Raw genomic sequence first — 12,214 nt, 5'->3', positions numbered from 1 at the left:
AAAGGAATGCCTTTCATTTGCAATTATATTTGTGAAATTCTCTGTGGAGTTATAGTTGTGTGAATTCATCACACTCTTTCCTTTGGGTATTAACCAATATTAAACTTACTATATATGAAGTTCAGTGTTTCACAGAGGGGCTTTTTTTTTTTCAGGAGAATAAGGTGTTCCAATAACAGAAAATGTTATTGACCATATAGGTTTTATTAAGACGTGGTTTTAAACTGCTCTATTCAAATTTATAGGGTAAAAAACAATAATTAAAGGCTTAGAGGTTCCACCTCAACACATGTGTTTTTTTAGGGCTACATTCAAGTTTTAGTATGAATCTCATACTAGAGAGATCTCAATGAGATGAATTCATTTAGAGTAACTTCCAAGGATTCTAATGATCTCTAGAGTCTACTCCTGGGTAATGTTGTAGGATGAACTAAGGCATCCCTGGGTCCTCTTAGAATAAATTTGAATACAAGTCAAGTGGCTCAAAGATTGTCCTTTACTGACTGGACAAGATTTATCTTTTCTGTCATTCCTAGTATGCATCCCTGGAGATTTCTTAGCTGTTCTGACTTTTGGTTCATAGAAGATTTCTTCTAATCCCTTGATATTAGGTGATATTAATTAGCAAGAGACAATCTTTCCTTAGAATTATACTACCACGGAGCTAGGTGTATTGTGTACTTGGCCATTCAACAAATGCTTGTGGAATGGGTAATTTTTATATTGTGATTCACACTCAGGTGCATGATGTCAAGCACAGTTGAGGAATGTTTTTGTTTAAGCTTTTGAAAATTCAATATGAATCTAGTTTTTTGAGCAGTCCATCCAGCAGTTATGGATTTGCAAAGTTGGCTTCGAGTAAAAATTATTCCTATGCAATATATTAAAGTTATTAATGTTCCCAGAAGCTATTTCACACTTTCCTAGCAACAAATGCTCACTTAAGGACATTTATTGCAGATGATAATCCTCCCGCCTCTTATGCAGAGGAAAATATGCTATATCATTGAAATGTAAAGCATATCAAAGTACATCTGGAGAGTGAAGAAGTGTATTTGAGGAGTGTTAATAGTGGAGATGGAACAACAGAAAGATGAATGAAAGCACTGACGGCATTACAGTGTGAAGCGAGAGGCATATTTAAAGAACAGGAAGTAGTCCTAGCTTAAAGGAAGCAATTTATGAAGAGGGGCAGGAGGAGAGATAGGAAACTAGAAAGAGAATTTGATCCAACACAAGTAGTGAAGGATTTTTTTTTTAACGTTCATTTATTTTTGAGAGACAGAGAGAGAGCACTAGTGGCGGGGGGCAGAGAGCGAGGGAGACACAGAATCCGAAGCAGGCTCCAGGCTCTGAGTTGTCAGCACAGAGCCTGACATGGAACTCCAACCCACGAACTATGAGATCATGACCTGAGCTGAAGTCAGACACTCAACCGAGTGAGCCATCCAGGCGCCCCAAGTAGTGAAGGATTTTAAGTTGGAACATGATAAAGATAGCTCTTTACTGCAGGCAAAATAAAGTTTGGTGGCAGGCAGAGCAGAAGATTAGATTGGAGGCTATATGAGTAACAAAATCAATGATAAGAAGAGTGAATTGTAGGAAGTAAAGAGGAAGGGAGGGGACAAATTCATGATGGAAGTAGAAGGAAAATGGTTTGACTACTGATTAGGTGAAGGAAGAGGGAGGAGTCCAGATGACTCAGGTTTGAACCTGAATAGGGAGGCAGGTGGTTTGATTAACAAAAATAGGGAAGACGTAATTAGGGAAAATACAATGAGTTCTACTTTAGACACACGGAAATGTGAAGACCCATAGAACATCTAGGAGTAGATGTTTAATAAGTGGTTGAAGATGTAAAGTTGGAATCTGGGAGATAAGTACAGTCTGAAGATACAAGTGTACGAGTTTTTGAGAACAGTATTATCTGCTAAACTAAATGCCATGAAAATGCACATAAGTAATAATGCACAGCTGATAAGTCCTGCAAAAATAGAAAGGACATTAACTGAGTAAAATTTCTGGGAGTCTATAGCCAACTTCTTCTCAGAAGTTAAGATCAGGTTATCGCAGCTTTCAACCCCCTACCATTATGACATATTTGATGAGTGTTTTAATTTTAGAATCATTTTATAATAGTTGGGGCTCTGTTCCAACTCATTTAATATAATGGTACTCACAGTCTGTAAGTTTTGAGTGGGATTCTAAGCAAGAAAAGATTCTCTGGTTTGTCCAAGCTGCAGTGTAAATAGTTCGAAGCCTGGCTCTTTTGACCCTGATTAGAACTATGGTTCTCAGGATATTGTATCACAGTCTAAGACTGTTTGGAGCCTGGGAAAAGCCCCAATAAGAGAATCAAGTAGAATCTCCAGAGTTTAAAGAAAAAACCATATCACTTTCATCAAGTAATTAATTTCTTTTTAAGAAAGAACTCTTACTGTATTCTGGTGGACTGTAGAACCATAAGGCACCCCCCTATAACCCTAAATTGTCTTGTTTTTTATTTATGCTTTCTAGACTACGAGTTCCTTAAGGACAAGATACTTTACCTCATTATTCATCTTTTTATGTTTAAATCCTAGTGGGGTGTTAAGCAGTTTATTGGTTGCTCAAAACATATTGGTTGAAAGTCCATTCCCATGGCCCTGTAGTTATTGACATCTATGCTAAGGAAGTAATCAGACATTTTATGTATATAATAAAATAAAATAGATTTGTATTTCCAAATTTATAGTAGAGGAAAATTTGGAAGAGCATTAATGTTCAACAGTAGAGAAATGGTTGACTAAATTATGGGATGTAGACATAATGGAATATTATGCAATCATTTAAGCCTGTGATATTTTTTAAACTTTTTTTAATGTCTATTTTGGGAGACAGAAACAGATCATGGGCGGGTGAGGGGCAGAACGAGCAGGAGACACAGAATCTGAAGCAAACTCCAGGCTCTGAGCTCTCAGCACAGAGCCTGATGCAGGGCTCGATCTCACAAACTGCGAGATCATGATCTGAGCCAAAGTTAGATGCTTAATCAACTGAGCCACCCAGGTGCCCCCAAAACCTGTGATTTTGAAGAACATTGATAACATGGAACATAAGAATAATAATCATAAATGTAAAATATATAAAATTGTAAATACAGCATACTTACAGTTTTATCTATAAACCCCTATAATTTTGAATGAAATAAATGTGACAAGAATTCTTCTTAGGATGAGGACTATTTTTGTTTAGGAAAATATATGGAGCCTATGCAAGTAGAAAATAAAACAGAGATCATGTGTTCGTAGGAAAAATGAAGCAGAGTGAAAAGAGTGACAAAGGGTGTATTTTATATAAGGTGGACATGGATGGTTTCTCTGAAAGGTAACATTTGAGCAAAAACTCAAGTGGGAGTTCTATATATGGTATATATATATGGTATATATATATATATGGTATATATGGTTATATATACGGTATATGGGAGATATACCAGTATGTTTGTTTGCTGGTGGGAATGATCCAGTAAAGGAGGAATTTTTGGCAGTGGAGTAGAGAGAAGGGACAGCCAGAGAGGGGACACACAGGAGCTATGTCTTTGATTAGGCACACGTGAGTAGTTAGCCTTAGCTATGTCTAGATGATTCCTTCACCGTGAAGGCAAGGCGGGTGGCTGCTATTACAGGTAGGTTCATAGACACCATGGTGGGAGTTCATGAAAGTTCTCTTCTGATTGCTAATCTTTTCCCAGTACAGTAGAAACAAGGTCATCAAATGAGGGATAAGAAAAGAGGCATGTCATGAAATAGTCATGTAAGGGAATGAGAAAGTGAGTCAACATTTAATTAGATAAAAAGTATATAACAATTTCTATTATTTTGTGTATTTTGGGTGAGTTTTTAATTTATCCATAAATACAGGTTTGTTTTTTTTTTCTATCTCTACATAACTCTATATCTTTTCCATCTCCGGGCAACTAAAGTAATTAATACAGTGGCAAACTGATAGAAAATAAATGTGAAGAGAACTTGTTCAGTTCTGGAGCTTCTAGAGCAACTTATCGTAACTAAAATATTTTCTTTTTTGTTGTTAAATAATTGCACTTTTTTTCTCTGCTCCTCAACAGGGTGGTGGTGATTGTCCAGAAATGAGTATTGGAGCTATAAAAATTGCCTTGGAAATTTCTCTTCCGGGGTCTTTCATCTATGTTTTCACTGATGCACGGTCCAAGGATTATCGGCTCACTCATGAGGTGCTACAGCTTATCCAACAGAAACAGTCACAAGTGAGTAGGAATCAGCCCCCCAAATTTTCAGTCTGAATACAGCTGGAAGGAATTCAGGCATACCTTGGAGATATTGTGGGTTCAGTTCTGACTACCACAATAAAGCAGATATCACAATAAAGTCAAATGAATTTTTTAGCTTCCCAGTGTACATAAAAGTTTTGTTTACATTGTAGTCTACTCTCTTAAGTGTGAAATATTATCATGTCTAGAAAAACAATATATATACTTTAATTTAAAAATGCTTCATTACCAGACAGTGCTAACCATCATCTGAGCAAGTCATACTCACTGATCACAAATCACCATAGCAAACATACTAATAATGAAAAAGTTTGAAATACTGTGAGAATTACCAGAATGTGACACAGAGACATGAAGCGAGCAAATGCCATTGGAAAAGTCGTGCTGATAGATTTGCTCAATGCGGGGTTGCCACAAACCTCCAATTTGTAAAAAACAAATAAACAAACAAAAAAAAACACAGTATCTGTGAAGCACAATAAAGCAAAGCACAATAAAACAAGGTATATACCTGTATGGCACGTGAGAGGTTGCCTCTCCTCTTTGTCTATACTTTTTGTGGCAAAAATCAATAATTACAACTATTGATCTGTATATATGTTCTCCAATATACATGTGCCATTTAATTTAAACATAAGTGGATATGTAGTATTTGTGCATATTAATACCTTGTTTTTTAATATAGAGAGGAAATGATGGGGGATTAATGAACGTTCTTTCTTTTTTTTTTAATGTTTTTATTTACTTTTGAAAGACAGAGAGAGAGAGAGAGAGAGCCAGTAGGGGAGGGGCAGAGAGAGAGGGAGACACAGAATCCCAAGCAGGCTCCAGGCTCTGAGCCGTCAGCACAGAGCCTGACACAGGGCTCGAACCCACAGACTGTGAGATCATGACCTGAGCAGAAGTTGGACACTCAACCAATTGAGCCACCCAGGCACCCCGAAAGTTCTTCTTTCTGTCTTATCCCTAGAATTGACAAGAGCATAGACCTACAAAGAAGGCCTGTGTCTCAAATATTACCTCCTATGTGGAATCTTGTCTGAGTCAGACTTACTCATTGTATCAGTTAGCTATTCCTGTGTAACAAACTGTTCTACTCTCACTGGCTTAAAACATATTTGCAGGGCTCCATTGGTCTAGGAAAGGCTTGCTCACTTGTGTGTCTGGGGATAGTTTGGGTTTAACTTACCTAGGCTGATCTTTGGGGTGACTTGGCTCTGTCTCACGAGTTTCTCACTTCTTTTTTTTTTTTGAGACCAGTAGGTTTGTTTAGGCATGTTCTTTTCATAAGGCAGAAGCACCAGAGACCAAGGGGAAATATACAAGGCCTCTTGCATGTAGGCTCAGAACTGATAGAATGTCCCTTTTGTCTTGGGCTGCTGCCCAAAGCAAATCACATGTCCATGCTTTGATTTGGAGATAACAAATTAAGCTCCACCTCTTAAGTAAGAGGGACTTCAAACACTTTTTCAAAATGCATATAGAGTGGAATATATATATTATATATTATATATTAATTATACATGTATGGTATTATTATAGACATATGTATGTATATGTATATTATACATGTAAGATGTATATATAATATATATGTATTCCAGTTTAATAGTAATATGTTAACACATAATAGGTAGTCAATAAATACATATTGATTTATGAAAACCCTTTAAACTGTCTTCTTTTTTTAAAAAAATTATAGGTTGTATTTGTGCTCACTGGAGACTGTGATGACAGGGGCCATATTGGATATAAAGTCTATGAAGAAATTGCCTCTACAAGTTCTGGTCAAGTGTTTCATCTGGACAAAAAACAAGTTAATGAGGTCAGTTTAATCAAGTGGGTCTGCTTTATTATTAACTACATTACCATAATTAGTTAGGCTGACCTAATTGTGACAGATACGATTTCAAAAACAGTTTGCAAAGAGATTTTTGTTCCCCGCCCTAGTCCACAGGTCAATAAAAGTATTAAACCAATGTGGAGAAGCATAGATTTGTATAGTATTAGTTTATACATTGTATTCTATAGTGATGTATTATTTAGATTTAAGCATAAATGTATTTAAAATTTATTCAACAGGAATTGAAAATTTTTGTAGATCTTGTTTAGTAAAGTCAATTTGTATTTCTGATGCACAGCTTTTGAATAATTGGTAAAATAAGGGGTGATGGTTTACTGAAGTCGAATATGAAAAAGTTATCGAGCAAAATTCTAATGATGTTAATCTCTAAGATTAAAAGTAAAAAAAAACTATAAGTAAGTAACTTATGTAGTAACTAAAATTTTTTATGGTAATAAAATCTATAACTTACATACTAAGAAAATCTTGGTATTTTCTAAAAAAGCGTTTGAGATACGTCTGTCACAATTCTTTCTCCTTTCTGTTACCTTGTTGTGGCCTCACTATGGTAAGAATTTATTTATTTATTTATTTATTTATTTATTTATTTATTTATTTATTTATCTATCCATCCATCTATCTATCTATCTATCTTCCATTTAAGTTTCTAGGAGCATGCCAGTACTAAGATAAGGTTTTATGTAGGCACAATTCACATTTGATTGATGTGGTTACTGTTATCCAAACAAGTTCTATTAATTTCATAACAGATTCCTTTGAGTCTTGAATGAAATGGTTCAGTAATTCTTCTTATACCTAAAGAATTCTTATTACATCATGGTGGAAATAATAGGGCATTGCAAATTTCTAGAATAATATCTAGCAAAAATATTTTTATCAGCATATGGTATACAAACTTGGAAGGTTATTTTAGTGTAAAAAGTCTTTTGTTGGAAGAAACAGCCTTAAGAAGGTTATGGCTTGAGTCCATATTGTGTCCATGATAGAGATTCTGAAATGCCTGGGCAGGGTCTGACAACTACAGGGGAATCCTTTAGCAGTTATTTGTATGAACATTTGCATGAGAATTTGGGAACCTAGAAAGAAAAGAATTGGGGAAGAGTACAAGACTTTCACAGGACCTGGGTTTCTTTAATTTTTTTTTAATGTTTATTTATTTTTGAGAAAGAGACACACACAGAGTGTGAGTGGGGAAGGGTCAGAGAGAGAGGGACACACAGAATCCGAAGCAGGCTCCAGGCTCAGAGCAGTCAGCACATAGCCCACCTGACCCAGGGCTCCAACTCACAAACTGTGAGATCCTGACCTGAACCGAAGTCGGCCACTTAACCAACTGAGCCACCCAGGAACCCCCAGGACCTGGATTTCTTGTCCCATCCCATCGGCTATGTTTGACCTTAATGTGAAGGAAAGCCCTCTTGTAGTTGTTTTTAATCTGGAATTGTATAACACTCTGGGGTACAGTCAATATCATGAGCACAAAGTAGAGGGTATAAGTAAGGAGAGTATTGCTTTCTCTTGCATCAGTGAGGACACCACCTGCTTTGGGTGTTGTGAAGTTCCAGATTAAAAGTGACAGTGGTCTTCTGCAGAAAAATGGGGCAGAAGATGCCATTCCCAGTGGACATGGTGGTTCTGGCAGAAAGTGCTAGAGAAGAGAATAGGCGAGAAGAGACATGGCTGGCACTTCGGGCATTTGAAAGAATAGTTGTTCAAACCTGTGAGTAGTCAGGCACAACTTGGAGCTTCCCAAAACGAATTGGATGAACTTTTAGGGAGAACCATAGGACTTTATTAGGAGTTGGGCCCCAGAGCTAGAAAATAACATGGTGGGTCTCATAAATGTAACTCCCATTTATATCCACATACCCAGGGAAAATGGACTAACACAAAATTGAAAATATTGTTGTCTTAAATGGAAAAAATAAGCCCTACAAAGATACACACTTTAGTTATTAAATAAATGGTGTGATGCATAATTTTTGTAGTCCTAATACTTTTTAACAATTCTGACAATTACCAAGTAATTTACAAGAATAACAATTTATGAAAACTTGATATAAATTGCTGAAAATTATAGATACAGGTATATAACAGAAATTTAGCCCGCTGATATTTTGACCTTGAAATTTAGCTAGGCAGAATAGGACTAAAGAGAAGCATTGCTAAAATTGTCCATTTTTATAAATTGAAGTTTGAAGCCAACAGGGTGAGACTTAATTTAGCTGTCCATCATGGGAATCCCAACCCCCTCACCATCTGGTTCAAGAAAGATCATCTCATCTACTTTGGGCCACTTAAGACTCAAGAGGAATTTAACTGGAGTCATCTTGAAAAAATTCTCTTCTAGATATTATCCTGTATGGATGTGAATACCAGACCTGATGCAGGCATCTTCATATAATTCTGGGAATTAAACAAATGTAAGGGAGAGTAAGAAGCTAAGAAAATCCAAAGCCTGTGGGTTAAGTCAACACTCAATCCCATCCTACTGCTAAGCCTCCAGAGTTAAGGAAATGACCGTTTTGCTTAAGCCAATTGGAAGCGAGTATTCAGTTACCTAAAGATAAATGTATCCCAAATGAAAAGAATTCTATATTCCTTCATGACATGGTCTCTTTAAACTTCACTTTCCTAATTTGTAAAACAGGGAGAACAGACTTATCCATTTTGGAAAGTTATTATAAGATTAGATAAGATAATGCGTGTAAAATGTTTCAAACAAGTTCTGGTACAGGGTAAGTGCCCAATAAATGTTAACTAGTATTTTTATAATCCTCACAATGTTATTTTGCTTTCAAAGTGGAGAAATTGTGCCCCTATGTTTTTTAGAAACCAGATGGCTAGCTATTGCTAGGAAATACATTCCAAATGGGAAAAGGCTGGAGAGATGTTTTTTTTTTTTTTTTATTTCCTGTGTGAGGAAAGATACTGTGAAGGGGTTACTGGAAACTGTATATGCCAATGCTTTCCTTAAAGAAAGCCACCAAGGTAGAAGATTTTGTTAACAAAAAGCAGAGTGACAGAGTTAAAATTGGATTTGCAGAATTTTTAGCATATAATTTAGCCATTTTTCTTTTCTCATTGCTCCAAATTCTATTATATAAACATAAACAACTCTGGGAAAAATTGATGATACAGTGATAGCTGCACATTTAACATACGTGAGAACTGCAGGAGGGCCACACGTGTGCTTAGTCCTTACATTTTACTCAAAAGCGATTTTTCATCTCTTATTTCTAATGAAAATTGTGAAATATTATGCTTTATCCTCTATAGTTCATCAATTTCCTAACCTAGTGGGATATTTTTTGTATCAACTTTCTCTTGAGATAACTTGAAGTTTCTGCTTTCTTCTTCTTTTTTTTTAAATAATAATTAAGTAGAGTATCTTTCATCTTTATTTAACATAAAAGAAACCAAAGTGAAGAAATTATTTGCCAAGCATCAGTCTATAAATCATCATACGGTATTACATTTTGGAAACACAAGTTAAGACACATCTCAAGGATGTACTTAATTCACCTTTGAAGTTGAAAAAGGAACTAAATAGTCTTACTCGTCCATTTCTTTGTAAACTGGGTTATTATCAATGGATCTAATTAATGCTTCCTTAGGTATAAGAAACGTCCAAGTTTGAAATCTCAAAGTTACCCACAGATGTTATATTCTTGCGTCAAAGAAGCTAATGTGAAAGATCCATTGTTAATTGGATGATTTACTTGTTCTGAATTTCCCCATTCTTTTTCCTTACCTCTCCCAATTCACGTCTCCAAACACTCTCCTCCTCTCTCTCCCTATCCTCCTACAAAAAACCTTCCACCTGGACATCCTGGCCCTATGGATTGGTGTAACTCCCTACTTGAAAGTAATGCTGGCTGTATTATATCAGAAGGGAGTTTTATTAAATAAAGGAATCATTGTCAACTAATTTATATTTTTTGAAGGACATAAATGATGATATTTGGAAGTCTCTCAGTAAACCTTAATGACTATCTTATCATGTAACATGCAGGTCTTTGGTATAAGATGTATTAATTCCAGTGGTCCTTCCAGCACTTAATGCTTTCTTTGGGAGAGGCTCCTGTGCTGCTCTGTTTGGAACGGGCAGACTTTTCCTCATTCTCTATTAGACATGAAAGGCTCCCATGATTCTTTCCTTTTCTCAGGCTAAGAAAATAATAATAGTATCAATTTAGATGGTCGAGTGCTTGATATGGCCATTCAATAAGAGTTTAATTTTATTTCATTTAATCTTTACCATGTAAGGAAGACAGCATGATCATAAACCTCAATTCATGAGTGAGGGAACTGAAGCATAGGGAAGCAGAGCATCTTGCTCAAGGTTAAATTGAACTTAGGGGACATACTTAGTCTTTCTCCTCAGATGATACCCTTGACCACCATAAGTCCCTGCCTGTGATTTCCACTTTTGTTTTTTTATCGGAGGATGCATTTCTTTAAGTAAAATTAGCACACAATGTTATATTAGTTTCAGGTGTATAATATAGTGGTTGGAAAATTCTATGCATTATTCATTGCTCACCACGATAAGTGTGGTCATCTATAACCATACAGCATTATTACAATATTATTGACTATATTCCCTATGTTGTACTTTTAATCTCTGTGACTTATTTATTTTATAACTGGAAGCTTTTGCTTCTTAAGTCCCTTTATCTGTTTCACCTACTCCCCTACCCACCTCCCATTTGGCAACTACCAGTTTGCTGTCTGTGTTTAAGAGTCTGTTTTTGCTTGTTTGTTCATTGGTTTTGCTTTTTAGATTTTACATATAAGTGAATGCCTTCTTTCACTTAACATTATACCTGCAAGGTCCATCTATGTTGTTGCAATTGACAAGACATCATTCTTTTTTTATGGCTCAGTAGTATTCCAGTGTGTGTGTGCGTGCACATGCGTGCAAACGTGTGTATATGTGTGTCAAATCTTCTTTATTCATCTATTGATGGACACTTGGGTTGTTTCCTTATCTTGGCTATTGTAAATAATGCTTCAATAAGCATAGGGGTTTATTTGAGTTAGTGTTTTCATTTTCTTTGGGTCCAGTAGTGGGATTACTGGACTATATGGTATTTCTATTTTTAACTTTTTGAGGAACACCCATATTGCTTTCCACAGTGCCTACACCAATTTACATTCCTACAAAGAGTGCATGATGGTTCTTTTTTCTCCTCGCCAACCCTTGTTATTTCTTGTCTTTTGGGTACTAGCCATTCTGACTGCTATGGAGTGATAACTCATTGTGGTTTTGATTTGCATTTCCCTAATGATTTGTGATGTTGAGACTTTTTCATGTACCTGTTGGCCATCTATATGTCTTCTTTGGAAAAATTTCCAAATGAAGCTGTATAAACGTTCATGTACAAGTGTTTGCATGGACATATGCTTTCATTTCTTTTGTATAAATACCAAAGTGGAGAATGACTGAATCAGATGATAGTATGTGAAGTGACAGTCTTACGCTTAATCTATGAAAAATCCTAACATCCTGGCAACAAAAAAGCCTCATAGATGAGAGATTACTGGATATATTTCTCTTGCTAGTTTTATGCTTATTTTCACTGGTTCATGCTGATATTAGAAAGACTGTTAACTTTGCTGGAGTGTGAATTCAGCAAAACCCCTTCCTGCCACTTTGGCCAAAGATGCCTTGTGACTACAATTCAGACCAAGAGCTTTTTGCATAAAGCTTAATGATGAGACTCTGAAACCCAGAGTTTTTTTTTTGGTTTTTTTTTTTGAAACCCAGAGTTTTGAACAATTAATACTCTGGAGTGAGGTGTCTGCCATTTTATTTTCCCTTATTCTGAGTTTCATTCCACACGTTATTTCAGAAACATAACCTTACTGCTGACCTTGAAAATAAGTAGAAACGGGTGTTTCCTCTGAAATTTGAAAATGTATCAGAGACAATTATAACATTCTAGAAAACTACAGGAAATGTTAGAAAACAATGCGTAAATGTTTCCACTTATTCATTCTTTGACTTCACCTAATTAAATGTTGAAAATGAAGTGTAGAACTCAGAGCTCATA

The 12,214-nt window shown here is 35.8% G+C and overlaps 1 protein-coding gene across 2 annotated transcripts in view; it reads left to right on the top strand.

The window, feature by feature from the left end:
• The window catches only part of HMCN1 (hemicentin 1), a 470,876-nt gene that overhangs the window by 113,790 nt on the left and 344,872 nt on the right, over positions 1-12,214 (top strand). For both annotated transcript variants that reach the window (XM_060643679.3, XM_060643685.3), the window contains exons 3-4: positions 4,109-4,267; positions 5,994-6,116. In XM_060643679.3, coding sequence (XP_060499662.1) covers positions 4,109-4,267; positions 5,994-6,116 — 282 coding nt within the window. The remainder of the gene's footprint in view (positions 1-4,108; positions 4,268-5,993; positions 6,117-12,214) is intronic.

This window comes from Panthera onca, chromosome F1 (genome assembly GCF_046562875.1).
Source record: "Panthera onca isolate mPanOnc1 chromosome F1, mPanOnc1 haplotype 2, whole genome shotgun sequence".
Classification (NCBI taxonomy): Eukaryota; Metazoa; Chordata; class Mammalia; order Carnivora; family Felidae; genus Panthera; species Panthera onca.
This window is presented reverse-complemented; position numbering and strand designations above follow the sequence as displayed.